Source organism: Rhipicephalus microplus, chromosome 3 (genome assembly GCF_043290135.1).
Source record: "Rhipicephalus microplus isolate Deutch F79 chromosome 3, USDA_Rmic, whole genome shotgun sequence".
Taxonomy (NCBI): Eukaryota; Metazoa; Arthropoda; class Arachnida; order Ixodida; family Ixodidae; genus Rhipicephalus; species Rhipicephalus microplus.
In genome coordinates this window covers 10,997,191-11,017,548 of record NC_134702.1, presented here as the reverse complement: position 1 = coordinate 11,017,548, position 20,358 = coordinate 10,997,191, and the positions used below count along the sequence as shown (strand labels likewise).

The 20,358-nt window shown below is 42.7% G+C and overlaps 2 protein-coding genes across 6 annotated transcripts in view; one reads left to right on the top strand and one right to left on the bottom strand.

Moving 5' to 3' along the window:
* LOC119182453 (uncharacterized) overlaps positions 1-5,850 on the top strand; it is a 66,339-nt gene extending 60,489 nt beyond the window's left edge. For 4 of the 5 annotated variants that reach the window (XM_075888881.1, XM_075888882.1, XM_075888880.1 and 1 more), the window contains 2 exons: positions 1,717-1,823; positions 5,168-5,850. In XM_075888881.1, coding sequence (XP_075744996.1) covers positions 1,717-1,823; positions 5,168-5,245 — 185 coding nt within the window. In that variant the 3' untranslated portion in view covers positions 5,246-5,850. The remainder of the gene's footprint in view (positions 1-1,716; positions 1,824-5,167) is intronic. The other variant, XM_075888883.1, reaches the window with a different exon arrangement.
* A 5,316-nt stretch (positions 5,851-11,166) lies between these two features.
* LOC119182476 (receptor-transporting protein 3) overlaps positions 11,167-20,358 on the bottom strand; it is a 38,425-nt gene continuing 29,233 nt past the window's right edge. Inside the window, exons 2-4 of the mRNA XM_037433378.2 lie at positions 19,084-19,234; positions 17,266-17,433; positions 11,167-14,489 (exon numbers count right to left, since the gene is read on the bottom strand). Of these exons, the coding sequence (XP_037289275.2) occupies positions 14,334-14,489; positions 17,266-17,433; positions 19,084-19,234 (475 nt within the window). The 3' untranslated portion in view covers positions 11,167-14,333. The remainder of the gene's footprint in view (positions 14,490-17,265; positions 17,434-19,083; positions 19,235-20,358) is intronic.

Sequence of the window (20,358 nt, the reverse complement as noted above, 5' to 3'; positions counted from 1 at the left end):
GCATCAGCCAATAACACACGGTCACCGAATAGTCATTGCACCTGCTGACACAATGTTCCTCTGGTCAGTTGCACTGAAGAGGGGTGAAGGGGAGTCCTTCACGAAGCAAGTTGGTGGATAAGTGCTTACTGCCGTCTTTCCGTAGAAGGGTAGCAAAGGATTAGCGACTTAATCGCTTAGTCATGACTTGTGAGATCAGTATGCCACGCTGCATCCCTAAACAAGCCATCATAGAAAACATGCCTGTAGGAACGTTGGCTTAGGACCGTCGAAGATGCCACATTCTTATTCTTTCGTTGCTTACCACTGCTTGAAACTCATTCTGAGAGAAAAGTCACGGAGTTTCAGGTTGTGGGAACTTGCCCCGGCTATGCTTCTCATGGACAGCATATCGGCAACGAACAAAAGTCACAACAATATATCTGTCAAGATCCACTTTTGCAGTTTTGTTATTCAGTTCTAGGCGATATTTTGATTGGATGAAACCCATCAAAATGCATCGTGTTTAAGGGAAGTTGGATCTAAATAAAAGTAAAAGTAAAACAATGTAGTTTTGCCATTAAAATGGGCATTATGCAACATTATTAGTGGGGCACCGATGGGGGTCGGTTTATGCGGAGCTGTAGCCCTCACCTCCCCATGAAGTTGATATGTCCCCCACTGACCTTATGTCATAACGTCCTTTGCATCTGAGTCCAATGTATACCTTCGAGAGTTCTGTTGACACTGTCATTGAAATTTCGTCGGTAGCTTGAAGTCAACTTGTCCCAATTTGACTTCCAAATTGATGCAGCATGAACCGCATGCTATTACTATTTGACATTTCGATTTGTTGTTGGAATCCTTCAGCTGAAGCAAGGTAATCTCATACCTACTGAAGCAAGGCAGTGGCATACCTATAATGCTAGGTTTCTGCTTCCTCCCCCCCCCCCCCCTTTACAATCCCACAATCTTAGGATTTCTGTCAGTTGACTGAACATGACTGCTGTGATGCCATTACACAACTGATATGACCATTTGTCACATTCAAGTTCATGCAGTGACACAGTACTCTGTGGAAGGACTTGTCTGATAATTTCAATCAGTAGGAAGCCTCAGGTTAAGTACACATTTCAAGCAACCTAAGATGACAGAAGAGAGGGGGGGGGGATGCAGCATTGTCCTAGTGACCCTATTTATTGCTGGAGCCATAGCATACAGCAGCCAAAATGTCACAGAAAAATGGTGCTTGCTTTCTTTGCTCTGAATTATCTTTGGTCCAACAGAGATACAGAAGTCTTGTTGCACAGCCATAAGAAATGCATTCTCGTTATGTTGTTAATCTGAGACTGAAATTGCCAGGTCTATAAATCAGTGTGAATTCTATGTGGGGCATTTTTACTGGCTCTTGTATATTATAAAACTGTCAGGAAAAACTGTACATTTCATGTTGAACGTAGTGTGTACATTCATTGCTGGTTTACCTATGTAAGAGAACCAGTTGCAGCTAAAACGGAATTGCACTCAGGCGTTTTGCAATCTAAGTGTGATGATGTAGCATAGAAGCGGTGTTAGTCATTCTTGTTCTGGTATGGCAGTTCCCGTATCCTTGAAGGTATTCTATGTTTCTTTGGTGTTTTGATATGCCCTGGACTTTATTGAGGTTAGGCACCATCACGTATAGAAATGGCTGAGGACTAAGACTCTCTTACTGAGTTCCTTGCTTGGCCAAAACAGTTGTCAAGAAAGATGATGCAGCAGAAGACCAAGAAGATGATGGCCCATTTGGTGCAGATTTGGGAAGAGGAAAACCAATGCCAGATGCTGCCGATTTTGATGACCAGGTGATGAAGCTTGTGGCTTCCACTGGCACGGCAGAATGCTGGCATACACCTCCTTGCTCCTTGCTTTTCTTATTGCATGGTCTTTGGACCCATCTTTTACTTTGGTGTTCTCCTCATCTAACCATTATATTGTTTCCTTCATTCCACTGACCCTAACAACCTTTTCCATATGTACTGAAGAGATCTGGCACTCTGCTTGCATCTTTTGTTGAGCCCAACCTGGCTGTGTCTTATTTTTTTCAATACTTGTGTCAACAGCTGTTTGTTTCTTTTGAATGCTGCTTCCTTGCAGTGCAAGGCATCCTTTTGACTTTATCAGGCTTGTACTGGGCTCCACTGACACAGTATTTGCAGGCTCCTCCTGCTTACCTTCCAACTTTTCTTTTTGTCCATGTGCCAGTGGTTGGCATGCACACCTTTTGAAGCTTTTAATCCCCTTTCCTATGTAAGATCATTCCTGCGGTACAGTGTGTCACATGAAATAGAAATCGCTGTTAATTGGAGGTGTGTAGATATGTGAATCCAAAAATATAAATACAATATAAATAACTAGCTCTGTACCAATAATATTTGGTCTAGAAGTTCGCTGTTCAAAATTGTCAAATATTTATTTACGGCGCTATCATTGTGTGCCAGATAATTGAAAATAATAGTACAACTTTGCGATGGTGCAACAGAAAATGCATGTACATGAATGACAAGTGATACCTTTTTTATGCTTTTTGTCATAGTTTTCATGCCATTGCCTAAAAATTAATATTAGTAAAAGTAATAGTTCCTTATTTACAAGCCTCTCACGTAGTCTAATAACTAACTAGCAATAGGCATAATGTGTAGATGCAGAGAAGCCTTTGTTTTAGAGGCTCACCAATGGCCAAATTTTTGTTTGTGACATGTACTTTTATGAGTAGGCCTGTGTCCCATAATAATAGTCTCATTTTAACTGCTTTAACATAAGATATAATCAGTGTTGGCATCGCTAATTACGGTCAATTTCATCGTCACTTCAAAATACACTAATTCAAGCCTCCTCCGCAGTAGGCCACATACACTCAAACTTCAGAGGTGTTGAGCCAACACTTTTCTAATCGGGACCAGGCATGTAAGAAGGAATGAGATGATGTGGGTGTTGTATGAGCTAGAGTGGGGCATACCAGGCATGCTTTTCTGCTGAAATGTTCTGCTTTAGGACACCTGCCCCATGAATACAAGCGATAAAATGAGTCAATATTATATGTATGATGCTTTAGGTTGTGGCAAAGTCTCTTTTTCTTGATGCTTTCGATTTCTGCTCACTGCTACAGGGATTTTTTATACTTCTCTTTCGTTTTGTAAATGTTGTGTATTTGCGCTAAGGGATAATATGCTAATTGGGCCAGCATATGAGCGTCGGACAACATAAGGTGTTGCAACCTTGACTATGTGTGGACTTGTAATACAGCTGGGTGTTGCAACCTTGACTATGTGTGGACTTGTGATACAGCTGGTGAGTGAATGTCTCGTTGCACAGCATTATAAAATTTCCTGCTCCAAGGAAAGATGACATCACATGTGTTGGGGCAAATATTACACTATGTGATTTTTACCTCTAAACTTGTGCTTTTTCTCGCACTAACCTAAAAAATGTTTTCAGGTTATGACAAAAGCCACGTAAGGATTTTGTGCATTTTCATTCGATATCGTAGTGTTGAACATATTAGGGGATGAACATAGCAGGTTGAAATACCATAAAGTACTTAATGAGAACTCAGTGATAGAACTTTATATATGAGCCAGACAAAGGAAGTGCACAGAACGGCATGGCAGTCTTATGTTAGGTTGCAGAAATTACGAAGGATATCTCCTTACTTGCCATTGTGGTTGGCAGTCACACTTTATGGAGACAATAACACGTCAACATCTATGATGCCCATGTAATTGTGTGTTGTGCTAATAATTGGTTCATCATAAAAACCACAAGCATTGCAGACATGTGGGTCTCAGAACATGATCCAATGACAGGGCTAGTTTTTAACTGATGGTTGCTCCTTTTTGTCACAATACAAGGTAATGCTACAATATTGTGAAAGAATATGGGCCTGGTATGAAGGGACACCGAAGGCTAATAGGAATTTATGTCAGAGTGAAAGATCAATGTTTGAGAATGTCTAAAATATCAGTACATATTATTAACAGTAGTGTTCAACTAAACAAATTAAGGTAAACATGCGACACCATATGTGCCACGAGTGGGACATTTTGGAATGGTCTCAATGACGTCAGGAATCCCGAATACAATAATTCACTAGTAATCAAATCAGTTACAATAAAAAAGAAACGTACTTGCAATACAACACATAATAAAGATGCTATTTGTCTGTTTCTGTTTAGTTCCTGAAAAAAGAACCGCCTGGCATTACAATGGGGCACGAGTGATTCAAAGGTTTCATTTTCTGTGAACGGATCCTCACTCTCGCTGTTGCATCTCAGTAGTAGTTTCGCTGCTTCTTGGTGCTGCATGTGCTTTGCTGGCACATGGAAGTCGCTGCGATAGAAAGCTTGACAAAATGCTGCATCATGCATGTGATGTTGTCCGATGCCCAAATGTTGATAGTGCTTGAGCTGCAGCTAAGTAACAAGCGCGACCTTACACTGGGTGCCACAAAACGAACCCCTACGCTCAAAGTGGGTACGGTTGTATGCAGAACAGCCAAAACATCTGCGTGTGTGCTCGCTGTGCTTTCGTATGGAGTTTTACGAGATTAACCACGACTTAGGCGATGCTTACAATGTGCCCATATGGGCAGTAAAGGCGGGCCATGTTAGGCAAGGAAGGTGCTGCAAGGCCTGTTGAAGCGGGTGATTTCAAATGGGCTAATTCAGTGTGGACCACTAAAACAAGATATTAGGCATGAAAGTAGCACTACGAGCTTTTTGGACCGTTATTTCAACCATCACTGACGATGTAATGTATGCCTTTAGTCTTATCAAATACCAAGAATGTATATCTGCACTGAATAAGTCTCTCTCCCAAATGCATAGAAAGGCTATTGAGCTTAGCTAGTTGAGCTTAACGATAGATGTTCATTGTGAAAGGAGGTCAAGTATACAGGCAGACATGAGAAAAGTGAGCCTGATAGCACAAACACCCGAAATGGCACACACACTTAGTCCATCAGGGGAGGCCGTGGCTCCCTTAGCCCCCCCTTTTGTATCATCTACTATCCTGATATTTGAGAAATGACAAGCTTGAGTTTATTATTATTTTTGTTCACCTACACAACAAGCCCTGCCATGTTTTTGTAATACCATGATATGCAACCTGTTTATTGCAGAACAACAGTGTAAGTTGTATGATTTTGCAGGGCGCTGAGGCTGACCAACTCCAACAGCAGCAACCCAACAATTTTCATGAAGACGGCATTGCAGCAAATCCGAAGTAGTGGCACAGCTTTTTTTTTTTCTTGGTCTCCAGTGGACTGAGTACAGACACCTTTGGAGCATCATAATGATTTGACTTTATATGTGGAACGAGCCAAACAGAACTAAGCAGTGTTTTGCAAGTTTGTCCTTGTGGTGGTAAGAGGGAAGCATGTTTTCGAGTGCCCTTGTGATGCGACAGAGATTGGTTTCTCAACTGTTCACCACGAAAGAAGAGAGCAACGGTGATTTCCAAAAGCCACATTGTCTTCAGGAAGCCGGTGTGCACTGGAACGGACATTTTGATGCCACCCAGTTTAAATATAGGCATTTGTTTTTTGAGTCGGATTTATCAGCCCCACCAGTACGCTTCCATGCTGAAATGTGGTGGATTGCTGAATGCATTTCATAGGTGTGGTTCCTTGCTTCTACAGTTTACTAGTTTACTTCTTTTGTTCCTTTTGAGTGTTGACTGAGATTTTCCTGGGCAAATGAACAGGAGCTCCTTGAGAGCAGTTGTATGCAATAACTGTGTGCTTGTTTGTCCCTTGTTGTGCTTGTTTGTTCCTTGTTCTCTTGTTCCTACAAATGAGATTTTCATTAAAGGCTTTTTTCAGTCACATGAAAATTGCATCACTTTTATCGAACCTCCTGCTTGCAGCAGCTCTCAAGCTTGAGTGACCTCTAAATACCATCAATAGGAGGGCATTTTTTTACATATGTAAGAGGTGTGTGCACATGGAACTGAGCTCAATCGATACTCATTAACTGTGGAGATGTCTTTCATGAAACAAAATTTTAATTGAGAGATCTGTAGAAACAGACGTCTGGAAAACTTAGAACTGACATGTTTACTTAGAGAATTGTATCAGTGGTTTAGGTTTGAGATATGTTGTGTGACTAAAAAAATTTTCTAGCAAGGGTTTATAGCATAACTGGACCATTAGTAATGCAGTTAAAAGTAACTCTGCCCAACCAGAAACCCTGGGCAAGTATGTACCACAGAAATAGAGTGAACCCTACTAATCTCTGCCATAAATGACCATGAAAAGTGCAAATAAAAAAAAGAAAAAACTTAAGCTGCCCAAACTTGTTGGTGACTACAGAGGTACTGGTCTAGCAGTGTTTCTTGTGGTTAAGACTTGCAAGCTAGTGCCGTTCTGTTCCAAGTGTACATAAAATGTGGCAGCAATAGTTGGTGATACCTGCTTTGAGATCTTCACTAGCATCACTTTGAACACTCGTTCTTCATGAAGAACATGCTAGAGGTGAATCTAGAAAGATTACTTCGCTATTTAGTATCTGTGTTTCTTAGATGTTGTTGACCTGTTTTAGTCAGTACCACACAGACTTGTTACTTGCATCAGAGCATGCATCGAGAACAACAGGATTGTTTTCCCAGAATTCTTGTAAAGTAAAACTGCTAGGCGGGCTTGTTGGTACCGCATATTTGAATAACAATGGTAGCGCAAGGCAAATGGAACACAAGAAGAGCGTGGAGACGCACACAGTGCTACACTTACAACAAATGATTTATTTCTGGGCACCCAGTGGTTCTTAAACACTTTTTTGCGCACAGCTGCAACTAACAAGCAAGTCTTCTTCAGCTTTTTTTTTTTGGTCCGATAATCTTGCAAGTGAACCATATCGCTTAAGGAGAAACAAAATTCATTCCTCACATTTTTTCAGTTTGTTCAAATGTGTAGCAACCCCTTTCTTAACAGCACAGTTGACGGACTGCTGACACATGCACCACCAGTCCCATTTATCTATTCCATTTCTACAATTAAGCGTGTTACTTCACATCGACTCTTGCCTAAGATGACGGCACCTTGAAAGCTTGGATTACATTTGCATTTCTTGCAGTGCAGGGACAGGAATCAATCTGCTGGTGTCTAGTTCATTTTGTTGCTATGCTCATGCAGCCTGTCCTCTATAACCTGCCCATCTACCCTATAAGTTTTTCCACAACTTAGCGGAATGTGGTATGCAATATCCATACAACAATCCCTGTATCTGTTAGTGTACCTGCTCGAGCATACTTTGTGTTACTGAAACGAGGACATGACTTGTGTAGACAGCCTCCTGAAGCCTTGTTGCTTGCAACCTGAAGCTTGCATTCATTGTATGTGGGCATGAAATCTGCCAAGCGTTCTTACAAAAAATTATTTGCCGCTTCCCTTTTTAAGAGTTTGAAATGTTTTTGAATGAAAAGCGGCTTTTAGCTCTAGAATGATATGACCAGCACGTGTGGTTGTCAGCAAGCAGAAAGTTGATGTCAAGAAATGTGTTTCTTCAGGTTGTGAGAGAAGTAGAAATGTACGAGACTACAGCGATCTTGTTGCGATAAGCCTCCTCCCTCGTCGAGGACATGTCTTCAGCCTAATGTACCTGCTTGAGCATGCTATCTGTTACTTAAACTAGGACATAACTTGGGTAGCCAGCCTCCTGAAGCCTTGTTGCTTGCAACTTGAAGCTTGCAACTTGTGGTTCCATCAGTAGGCACTTCACATGACAGTTCAAGTGGACTAAAGCAGTGTCGCGTACAAAGTTGAAAGCACCAGCACCCTCATTTCGAATGCTTTCCAATGTGCAGTCAAGAAAAATGCAGTGTTCTTCTGCATCTGTTAATGTATGTGCATCATATTTGCTCTAATTGGAAATGAACGCCGTGCAATCAAGAAGCAAAGTTCATCAATGATTGGTACGACGATGCTCACTCATTCTGAATGTCTTGAAAAAGTATGGGAGTTACGTTCTTTCAGGTCTCTGTTTCGGTATCGCAAGCAAAATTGATCAAATTTCATTACTTGCTAATAATTTCGATCTGCTGCTCTTGTCAAATCTAAAGCAGCAACAGGCTCATCACACATCGGGCTGCAATTTTCTCATTTGACTCAACTGCCTGTCTCTACAAATAAAAGATTACGCATAAGCTTTTTTAGCCCCTTATATGCTTTGGACGAGCAGAACTCATCCAAGCGGAATAGGTACTCTTCTCTAGCATTAGGCGAAAAAGCGTGCATTTGTGGCTTATATAGCGTGTCATGCACTAGGTGGCAGCATTTGCTTGAGAATTTAGTTTCTTCCTGTGGCAGGAGCATGGTTATTGTATGGAAGAACAGCGTTCGGTGTCGGCGACCCTTGCATAGCTGGCGCGCAAACATGAAAAAAAAAAAAGCTATTCATTTCAGGCATTTTCGAGTGATGATAATTAGAGTACAGATATTTATATTGTGTCCGTAAGTGAAGACAGCAATGACGGTGAATTGAGTAGCTCCTCCGGTAATCATGAAGACAGCTCGGACGCGAACAGTGCGAATGCTTGCCAGTGAAGCCGCTTTGCATTATTCAGAGTTCTAATATTTTACTCACAGCCTCAAAGCTTTAAGAGTAAAATCGCACAAGGGTGCTTACCCTACACAAGTGAAGAAAAATGTGGTGTCTGTAACTGTTTTGTCTATAAGGTTTTTAATTTTATTAGCAGCAGGTTGATGGTTTCCTATGTATTGGTCAGAAATAAACTTTATTCTGTCCATTTGACTAAGAATGTGGGGAAAATATTTTTTCAACATCGACTAGCTACATTTTAGTATAATGGGATCTAAAATAATAAGTAAAAAAAAATAAGCACTTTTTGACCGAAAATTTTTTTAAAAATGAGCAGGTGAGGAGGTGACTACTATTATAACTGATGACTCTATTCATCTTAATATGCCTGCCACCGCAAAAAAGGGAATTATGAAGGCAGCGCAAAACTATACAATTTTTCTTATTTCTGATGATTTTCAACTACGTTTCTCGAAACGCCCTTTATTTTTCTGTTGTTCATTGACTCAGACTTGAATGAAACGGTGACACAGAATTATTAGATATATATAGGTATGTTGACTTTCTTGTGATTATATACACATGTGATCCCCCGGGAACACCACATTGCCATTAAAAAGTATTGGCAACTGTTTAGTTCTCATGGAATGTACCTGGTTCCTAATCTTGAGAAACTCAATTATGAATTGTAATTCTTAGACACTAATATATTCTTCAAAGACAATCTTGCATGCTGGTCATACTGTTCTCTTGCCAAAAAAAAAAAAAAAAAAAGCTGCAGTTTAAACTTCATCTAACAAAAACTGATTTTACGAAGTTCTGGATGTCACTAAGAAATAGCGGTATCCTACTGGCACCCACAGAGTTCAGTGTTGTCAACTTGAGTTAACGAAACTCACCTGGCACAAAATTCAGTGTAGCAAAATCATTCTTGAAATAAATTGGTAAAACAAGTGATTAACTAGTTTTGATGCAGATGGGTTTTTCTCAGAGTGCGTGCTCGCTTTCACTTTAAAACTAGTAGATGTAACTGCGCTAACCATGAGCCTAGTTTTATTTTCATGAGGCTGCAAGCCATGTCCATACACGACATAGCTGACCCAGCTGTCTGTAGTGCTAATAAACGAGATGGTGTAGCAGCAGTTTATTGTTTATTGTGTAGCAGCAGTTTAAGTTCTCCCGCTGCGCCACTTATGCTGGTTGCTTTCGTTAATTCACGGTTTATGTGACAGGTGGCACCGATAGTCCTGCAGCTTTCTTGCTCAGGTTTCTCACACAATTACTTCATTCATTCTCTCCGTCTTTGTGTATTGGCAGCCATGTCATGGCTTCGTGTGATCATAAAGCATTCCTACATTGACAGGGTATGAGAGGCTGTATGTCCGATATTTACTGCGAACTTCTCATGAGTGTGCAGAGATGGGTTAGTAACAGATAATATGTCACAGTAGCGTTTGAGCAAGCTTAAATTCACCATGCCTTGCCGATTTATCCTTTACCTTAAGAAGTTGGAATAACAAGTATGTATCCAGTTGGCATACAGTCAGCACAGAAGACGTGCAAAGTACACTTTAATAATGAAAGGCTATCAAAGAGTATTGGAAAACAGTGTCGACGGCAGGAGTGGTGTTTTCAACAGAACTATAACGAGACCTACACCTATTATCCTGTCCTAATTAAATGTGCCTCGTAATTCTTGGCCAACTTCTATGTCTACTTTCCTGCTTGCTTCTAACATCTCTGTTTGCCATTTCTAATGTGTCTCTGTCTGCAGGAAGACTGTGACCGGACGATGAGTGTGCGCTTGTATATTTTTTTACTCCACCTGGCTCTGCCACCTACCTTTTTGGGCAGGGTCACGTTGCAGATTTTTAATTGAGCCTCCTCTTGCAGTTTGTGCTTTTTCTGTAGCCAGGTAACTGCCTGTTATATTTGGTGAAATAGTCTAGCTGCATCGAGCACCAGTCATTCAACAGTGCCAAGATGTGGTGTGTATATTGCTTTGCTGGTTGCCATTTGCGTTTCATCTCATTTGAAGGTTTAGAGGCATATAGCTCTGTCAGTGCTGCAATCTGTCATTCTGCCATGCAAAACTTTTGCGAAAATAGCACTTCCACACCATCAAAGACATCTATTAAATATATTTGCTGCTGTACAGCACAGTTGCATTCTTTGAGTTTTTAGAAGTGCACGAGTGGTGATTTCGACTGACATGATGATAGGTGCTGCTTTGCTTTAAGGTGCAATTTAATGCGTATAAAAGCATTCACGTGTAAACATTTCGCAAATGGCTGCATCACGGTTTGTTGTCTAAAGAGAAAAGACCATGGGTTTTTTTAACAGCTATGTTCACACAGACACCTGTTGTGCAGTGTCGTGGTCCACCTCGCAATCGCTGTGTGGGAACACTTGCAAGATAACGCCCACAACTGGTCAGCACCAGTACAGGGAACCTCTATACTCGTTCAAATGGCTTCTCAGCAACACCAGGATTTGACCAGAGTATGTTCCTGTATACGAAGCTTTACTTGAGGCTACAGTTGCACACATCAAATTGCATTCGCCATAGTGTGAAATGTTCAAACAAGCTGAAGAAAGACACGATGTGGCAGAGTGAAATCGCGAAAAAATTAGTTTATTGCACAGAACATGTATATTTTGAGCATGCACAAGTATGCCACTGTACACTTATTTGGAATAGAGGTGTTCAGCAATTGGCAACAATAAAACAACAGGCAAGCAACATTGTTATGATAAAAAACAAGCGAAAAAATGTGCATCACAGTTGATATAAACAAAGTCAGTAACGAAAGTAACAATTGAGATTGCTGGTGTACTTTGTGCAATTGCTATGCACATAGCTAAGTACTTCACATAAATGTGTAAGTATATGTTACTTTGGGTTATGTGTTAGACCACAGTAATAAAGCATGCTTCATTGGAATTCGCTGGCGTTTGCTTAAAGGGACCCTGAACCACCTTTTGTTGCAGTACCAAAAAACTGTGGAATGAATGAACTTGCTGCCAGCGATCTATCGCTGGCATGACTTTAAAAAAAGGACGAGCACTTACATAGCAAGTGCTGTCTTGGCCGAGCATGAGCAAGTAGCAGTTGGTTGCTCTCGAAAGTAAACCAAAATTTTGTACTTCTGCAGCTTGTTTAATTAAGTGTGCCCCACAATATTGTATGCATATTCATGAGAAGGGGTGCACTGATCCAAACATGCTACATTCTATTTGACGTCATCTTGACATGGTCACTGCTAATTTGCAGGGAGCAGGCATTTGTTTCATAAAAAGGATTTCACTTCGTCCGTTAACTTCATGTGGCCCACTCGGCTGAAAAATTCAGCTGGCATGTTCCCAGCTACATCATTTACCCATGGAATGCGCTCTCTGATCAAACCCACACGAGGAGTGGTTCAGAGGCCCCTTTGTATTGCGACTGTGGAACAGGAACATGCAGGCACTTGATCATTGAGGAATGTAAAAGCTTGTGATGGTGCTTACAAGCAACAATATCAGTGGTATATTAAACATATGGGAAACATGAAGAAGCAAAAGACAAGTGTAAGTAAGTGTTGCCTTCGAGTTAGCAAAGGGTGACATTCCAAACCACCAACGGTAGGCAGCTTGGCATTTTGTTCAGAACTTCTGGAAGCGACCAAGTGTAAAAGGATCATAGCATGATATTCGCCTCAATGAAATATGAGAAAGCTGTGCCTCTGAAAGCTTGGTGTGGATATAAGTTTTTTGGGATCAACATCAGTTTTTTATTTTTACAAAATTAGTAAATATATTGCAAAAATTAGCAGCAACGTAAATATGACTGCTTGTTATTACATTTCAGTAAATACACTACAGCACTGTTGTATTGTTCGCAAATATAGGTTGTGTGTTGAGCACTAGTGAAAGCAGAGCAAGAAATGAAAATGTGTACGGTATTGTTCCTTTCCAGATTCACTATCAATCTTGCAAGGGAGCTTAAGAAAAGTTACATCATAACAAAACACAGTTGAGGCAAGTACCTGTAAGATCGCTATTAATAAGATATTTATTCAATATTCTACATAATTACTACAGCTGTGCAGGCTGCTAGAATAGAAATTATTTTTAAAATTTGCTTGAGCTTTGAGCTTCCCGAAAACATCCTTAGAATGTTTTGCGGTCACGCCGCCCTATTCGAGCTCCGAAATGTGTGCTCATGTTTCCTGATGAAGTAGGTCAAATATAATTAGTTACTGCAAAGCATAAGTCGTCATGGTACATTTTCAACATCTTAATGAAGTAGTTCAGGTGAGATTTAAATGCTGTAACAGACACAATTTGCCAGTTCTTGTGTGATATAAGGTTTCAAACTGGGTCGGAGCTAGGAAAAAAAAACTTTTTAATGAATGTGAATTTCGCCACGATTCGGAGCTTCAAGCTGTAAGCACACTGCCACATTTCAAAGGTCAAGAGCTGCCTTAATTGCACGTTCAAGGTGAAAATTTTGCTTAGACAACAACAAAATAAAAAAAAACAGTAATCTTAGCCACCTCGACTGTTGTCAGAGGAGGTGCTACTGGGCCCTTGGCATGACTCAGGACTTAGTTTAAAGCCATCCAGACCTTCATAAAAAAGCATGGCTCTGGTTTTTTGGCTTTAATTAAGACGGCTTTTCCGCTATGGACTGCATCTTTCTTCTCTCGTCATTGCTATCTATCGTGTCTATTTTCTTAACACAGAGTAGCTTGCTGAAGTAGTTGAATTGGTTTCTCCACATTTAAAAGCTTTAAAATTGTGTGTGTGTGCTGTTTGTAGCAATGCTCTGTACAGGCAGGCACACACGTACTGTGAAACTGTGATTTTTGACCATATTTTATTTACAGCGAATGTTGGGTTCATCTTTGTTCTGTTTTACATTGACTGTACTATTATTTGCGCACACTTCTCAAATACACACAAACTTGTAAGGTGACCTGCTGGAAAGCATCTACAAAGAGCAGCAGATAAAATATGCTTTTCAAGCGGTACCGGTACACAGCATAATTTGCCTACCATTTGCATGGTTCAAGAAATGAAGCAAGCTTGTCAGGTTCACCATTACACATTTCAGGGCTTTGCTCTATTCGTACTGGCGGTATTTGTTTAACAGCCTTTTCTGTAAAAACGAGCTCGCCATACTTTTATGACTGCTTATTTTGTTTTTTTTTTATTACAATGCTTTTCTGGCATGCTCTCTCTTTTAGATTTACTACCATGGAAACAATTCTCTCATTAGACTTTTCCATAACCATTATAGGAGTCGTACACAAGTGTGGCGCACATTGCCTCATATGAAAGGTGAGAGGTGTTTTTACTAAATATTCTCGAAAATTATTGGTACTAGATCTGTATTCTTCAGTGAGCTTATGCAGTTCTCTTGTGAGCCGCAAGTTGGCGCGTGTGCAACAGAATGCTCTTTCTTGGCTGTGAACGAAAGGCCGGGCATCTGTGATTCTAAATTAAAAAAAAATTGTCATACTTGCGCTCTTGCGCGACCACCATTTGAAAATCTGGCCACGGGCTGTGACTGTGACCATTTAGGGCTGGCAGCATGCCCTGCAATCGTCATTCATTGCTGGCTCTAAACACTCACAAGATTAGTGTATAGTGCTTCCCTAAGTTCGCCCGACTACAGTGTAGTTGGCGCAAGCATGTTTTCATTTTATGGTGTAATCAATCAGCACGTCGCCGTTTGTAAAACGGGAGTTCACGTTTGCATTTCACAGCTGGTGTGGCCGAAGAGTCGGTGCGCGATCACCTCCGTTCGGAGCAGACGCCATCTTTGCAAGCCTGGCACAGGTCGGCGTTGTGCGGGTTTCGCGGCTTCCCCGGCCGCCGGTTCTTGTGAATTGGTGGCTGCTGGAAGCCGTAGTAAACTTGGCCCACCCGGTTGTAGATGTTGACCAGCACCTGCGAGCCATAGGCCAGTGACGTCACTGTATTCGCTTCTGGTAATAAGAGGAACGTTTTGTTGCAGAAACAAACGTACAGCACTGTTAACGGGGACCTGCTACACTCTTTCAGCGCAGCCAGAAAACGCAGCCGATCGGTAGTCGAGATTCCTGAAAACACGCGAGCCAAACATGCCATAGGCGTGCACACGAGGGGGGGGGGGGGGGGGGCAGCGGCCGCCCCTGCTTGGTCACCTAGGAAGGGCGGCGCAAAATCTGCCCCATCTATTGACTCAGGGATGGCAGGTGGGAGCAAATTTTGTCCCCTACATTGTCTTTCGCATCCGATATCAATGGCGGGGGTGAAAATTCTTGTTTTTCCTTTTCGCCCAGTCATCCGCTAACAATAAATGTTTCAGTAATTTCATCATCTGGCGGAAATTAGCTAGGTTACAGCCACAGAGATGTCTGTTCTACCGAGTCAGCATACATAAATGAAACAAAATAATTACAATGTTGGTCTATTTATTCTGTTCGTGTTCTTGGTTTGCAACCTGTCAATACTTCTGTTAGAAAGCTCGTAGGAAAGCCTGACCGCTTGCTCGTTAAGCAATTTCATGATTTCATTTGTTTATCTTTAATCCATATTTCCAGCTTGGTTTTGCTTAATAGGGCTTCTTTACCTTGAAAATACTGCCGCTCGGTTCTAGGTTCAGTCCCCTGTGGGTTAGCTCAAAAAATCATCATCATCATCGCCATCAGCATCATCATCATCACCGCCATCGTCATCAAACGTCGTTGTAGTGAACTCCAGCGGCTGCCATTTTCTGTTTCTTCAACGCTCAACGCCATGCATTTGCTTTTTCGCGCGACACAAAAGCTTTACAGAAAAAAACCCTTCTGGGGTCCGCTGAAGTGACTTCTGGAAAAAGGTCGCGAAGTAATAACCTGATTTCAAGTACTTGCGCCACTAGTGAGATGTCTTGTGAAGTTTGTTGGCAAATACGGATTTGTAGCGAGAGGCGGAGAGACGTGTGGGGATCTCGCCACTTTATTTTCCCGGATCAAAGCTTAGCGGCGATGGCTGCCTGCGTCTTAGCCACCAGGCGAGAGGACTTGATCTGTTCTAGCGCGCGCCTCGAGCTCCGACAAGAGCGGCGTGAGAGGCGCAGCGCTGTGACTAAGAAACGATGATTGGTGAGGCTGAAGGCGCTACAGATTCGATGAAATGACCAGCTTTTACGCACTTTGTTTCGTCGAACGAAAGCGAAACCGTTTACAAGTGCTGCTCAACACTTTTCGTACGGCCGCCGTGCGTCGGAGTCCTAAATTTGCTTCCGAGTGTAATTATCTATGATTATTATTAAAAGTCACTTGTCGCGTGTCTTATACAAGCAACAACTTATACTGAATAATTTTTAAGCCAGTAACCTGCTATGCTTTTTTTTTTGTGGTGTCGCATTTTATGAACTCCACTTTGAATCAAAGCTCAGGTAGAAGTTGAAACTGTGGCGGTGAAAGTTGACACCATACTGTTGTATTTACGTCTTGCGCGGTGCTGATTGATGCAGTTCTGAACTTAGACCATCTGCTGGGCAGACTGAAAGTGTTCGACGACGCAAGCACAAGTGAGTGACCGGAATATCACGAGCCTGCTTGGCATTACGTACCTTTCCTTGTCTACTGTTCGTTCAGACGATGTACTCCGATCAGGTACATAGACGATCATCGATGGGTGATCATGCACATCTCCAACATCTCACTGGGCATTGTTTAAATCGCAACCATTTTTATGTGTATACTGATTGTGTTTTACAACGAATGCTGTTGTGATATCACGACATCCAATTTTTATGGTGTAATTGTCCGCCGCCGCCACTGGTGTCCCGCTATCGGGCCATGTAGGGAAGATATTAAGGATTGGATGCAATTGTAATTAGCGTGCTCTGCGAGGTAGTTCATCGTCCTACCACAGATCCACGCCGGTGTCTGAAACTTCTTCGCAAAATGACTTTATAAAGCCGTCATGCTAAGCATGGAATCAGGTTAACCATGCGTGATATAACGCGTAGAATCAATATAACAACCAGCCATGACAGAATGTGAATCGCGTAGCGAGCGGGTTGTTTAAAGCCGGGGTCTCAAACTCACCTCAGCCAGCGGGCCGCGGTTACGCCATTTAGTCCCGCAAAAGCCGGAAGGCAGGGGGGAAGGGTCACAATTTGCCAGCAAACGCTGTCATTTGAAAGAAAACTCTCTCACATTTCACATGCTGGTTGGCCAAGATGTCGATACCGATCTCCAATATGAGTCAACTCTGTACGCTGATTGTAAAATATAATTTTTGTTTCACGGTTACATTTCAATACAAGTTAAACCCATCAGATGCTCCCCCCCCCCCCCCCCGAATACAATGCCTTAAACAAGTCAGGCATGTGTAGCTCACGAACGTACTTAATAAGATTATTTTTTTTTAATTTGGGGTGAAGGCAGTCATCTGCTGGCCGCGGACCTCAACCAAAAGCCTCATGGGCCGCGTGTTTGAGACGGCTGGTCTAAAGCCTTCAGCCCATTATTTTATTTTTTTTTAATTTATACATACTCCTACTACTATTATACTACTTATACATACTTCTAACAGGAGCGGGGCAGGGAGGCTGGAAACATATGTGTTGTGTTTTTGACTACGCTTACAGTTGGGGGGGCTCGGCGCGCTTGTCAGACTGAGATGTCACGGCTATCTCACTGCGCATGCGTGGGTGTCCCGTCCCTTCGCGTGAAAAGTGGACATTCACCTTGACCACTTCCTCCGGGTACCACATGGCCGGCTCATAGCGGCCCACCTTGCACTTGTCGCACTGCTGGCCGTACAGCTTGAAGGTGACCAGGCCCTCGCCGTGGCTCGTCAGGAGGAACCAGAACGAGATGCGACCCTTCATGGAAGTCCAGCCGTGGCCGCACTCCTGTGACCGCCAATAAAGCGACGGTTGAAGTTTACGCCGGGTGGTAAATTATCGTTTCTGAAAATTACGTGACTTCGCCACTCATGTTTTGTAAAGTGTACCGTTTTTGAATTTCCCGCCAGAATCAATGCACATAAACGCCAGGGTGAAGTCACGGATCCAACGTTCTTTTGAATCCGTGGCACGGATCGAGAAAAAGATCGTACTTATCTTTTAGCGTGCCTATACCGCTACGGAGATATCTGCAGCGTTTGCTTCACCAAAAGACTGATGAGATCTGTTGAACTCAAAGGGAGACTTTGGACTGTAGGATGATTGATATGTGGGGTTTAACGTCCCAAAACCACCATATGATTATGAGAGACGCCGTAGTGGAGGGCTCCGGAAATTTCGACCACCTGGGGTTCTTTAACGTGCACCCAAATCTGAGCACACGGGCCTACAACATTACCGCCTCCATCGGAAATGCAGCCGCCGCAGCCGGGATTTGAACCCGCGACCTGCGGGTCAGCAGCCGAGTACCTTAGCCACTAGACCACCGCGGCGGGGCACTTTGGGCTGTAGGAAACAGATCTTTTTTTTATAATTAGAGTTTTTGTTAATGTTATTTCCTAAATGTTTCGTAAAACGGGACCATATATAAAAGTTACTAACTTACCAATAAATAACAATATGAGTTAATGGAATAGACCTAAAGCTAAAACATAGGTGCACGCATGGGGTGTGGCAGGAGGGGGGGGGGGGGAGGGCTAGTCACTAAGGGACACAGTCAACCCCACAAACATTGACTTAATAAGGAGGGGGTACTGAGACTCGGGGAGGGGGAGAGGAGGGGGGCTGCAATGTCATCTCCACACATTGACATACTTAGGAGGGGGGTGCTGCGAAGAACCTTCGCCCCCTTCCTTTCCCTGAAGGGAATCCTGCGCACGCCTATGGCTAAGATATCTTGGTATACTATCTGTGAAATGCACAATTTGTGTAGGAACACGGCTTTCGCTATATCGTAGCAAGAATAGTAATATGTCTCGGCAAAATGTATCCTAATATTCAGGGCGTTGGACGATAACGCCCTGAATGGCACGAAGCTTAAATAAAGTGATACATTTACAGGTGAAACTCGGTGTCATGAATTAAAAAAAAGAAACACGAAGAAATGCACTATCGGGGTAGACATACAAGCCAATAACAATATCTGAGGTCTTACGTCCCAAAGCCACGATATGATTATGATGAGCTCCGTAATGAAGGGCAACGGAAATTTCGGTCATCCGGCGTTCTTTATTGTGCACTGACTTCGCACAGTACGCGGCGGGCCTGCATATCATATTTCGCCTCTACCAAAATGCGGCCGCCGCGGTTGAACCAGCGGCATTCGGTTCAGCAGTCGAGCAGTGCAATCACTACAGCACCACGGTGGACAACGTACAATGCAAGTTCATTGAAACATCGCGTTGTTTCGCTCGATAACGATATCACGATAGACGGCACTGGGTAATCATACGAAACAGGGTGACAGAAACGAAACTCTGCTGTACTTTTCTTTTACAGTTACGATATCGCGAAGTTAAGTAAAAAAAAAGAAAGGTGCAGTTTTCGAAGCGCACGTTGTAAAGGAGACTAGAGACGAGAGCGCTGCGACGAACCCACCTCGCAGCAGAAGCGCACTTTGGCCGAGTCGACGAACGTCTGCCAGTTGACGCCGATGGGGCGCTGCACGACCGGCAGCAGGTACCACGTCTGGGGCACGTACTGCGAGAACAGCTTCTGGAACTCGGCCTGCCACACCTGCTCCATGCCACTGCAAGCAGCGCGACATTGCTCGTGTAACCACCAGGTTTGCAGCTTACCAAAGCGAACATTTCGGGGAGGGCGCAGACCGATCAAGTCGGCATTCAAGTGCAGGCAGGGAAACTTTTCCGCGTGGCCGCGGTTCCCCGCAGCAGCACGCTGCTTTTTCGTTGAGAGTAACAGGATATATTCTTGGTGTAACTGCAGAGAAGGAGGCTTAACGCATGGAGGCAAACTTGTAACTGTATCGGCCCCAGAAGGCAGGGCTCTGTTGAATGAGAATAACCGCGTTCCTGTTGTTAATATTCCGAGCTACAACAATCAAACTGCGTTTCCGCGAAATGGTTTTGGGACGTTAAGCCCCACATATCTATCAAACGCAGAAGCTATGGGCATAGGTTCTGCGTTTTTTGGTGCTTTTTCTATTGTATGTTCTGCAACTTATAAACAAATTACGGCACGTCGTTGAGGTAAAGCCAGCTGGCTATCTTTGGTTATGTCGCCTTCATATGCTATAATGACTGTATTCGGTTCCCACTGTCGTGTGTGCACTATGAAATCGCCTTTTCTTTTTTCTTGTTATCGCCTGTTAACTTCAACTTATATTGCAAACCGCGTCATATTTTCATTGTGCTGATACGCTTTGTAACGCGTGAATTAATTTTGTGTGATCTGTAAAACTTCACCAATTACCCCCCTTACTCAATGCCCTGTAAAAGGGCCTGTAAGGAATTTTAAATAAATAAATAAATAAATAAATAAATCATTTCCGCGAAAGAGTTGACCGGCTTCTGTTCAGGAGTCAGTACACCACCAGACTTTTGAATGTTACAACAATCGCAAGGATGACGTTTCTTCTGCAGCGATACGGAATTAATTTGAACGCAACACATGTTTGGCGTTTTCAGTAAATGTGTAGACTACACAGAAGTATTTCTGGGCCTGACAGAGCCCTCGATTCCTCTCATTCCCAACACACATAATTTTTCTTCTTTGTGGTATTTAAACAGTCTAGGAAACCAACTTAGCCATACTCCGCAGATGCGCTAGGCCACTGGTTCAGTTCTTTTCCGGAACTACGCAAACAAACGTTAAACGCGGTCACATATTATCATTTCAAGCGCATCATTACAT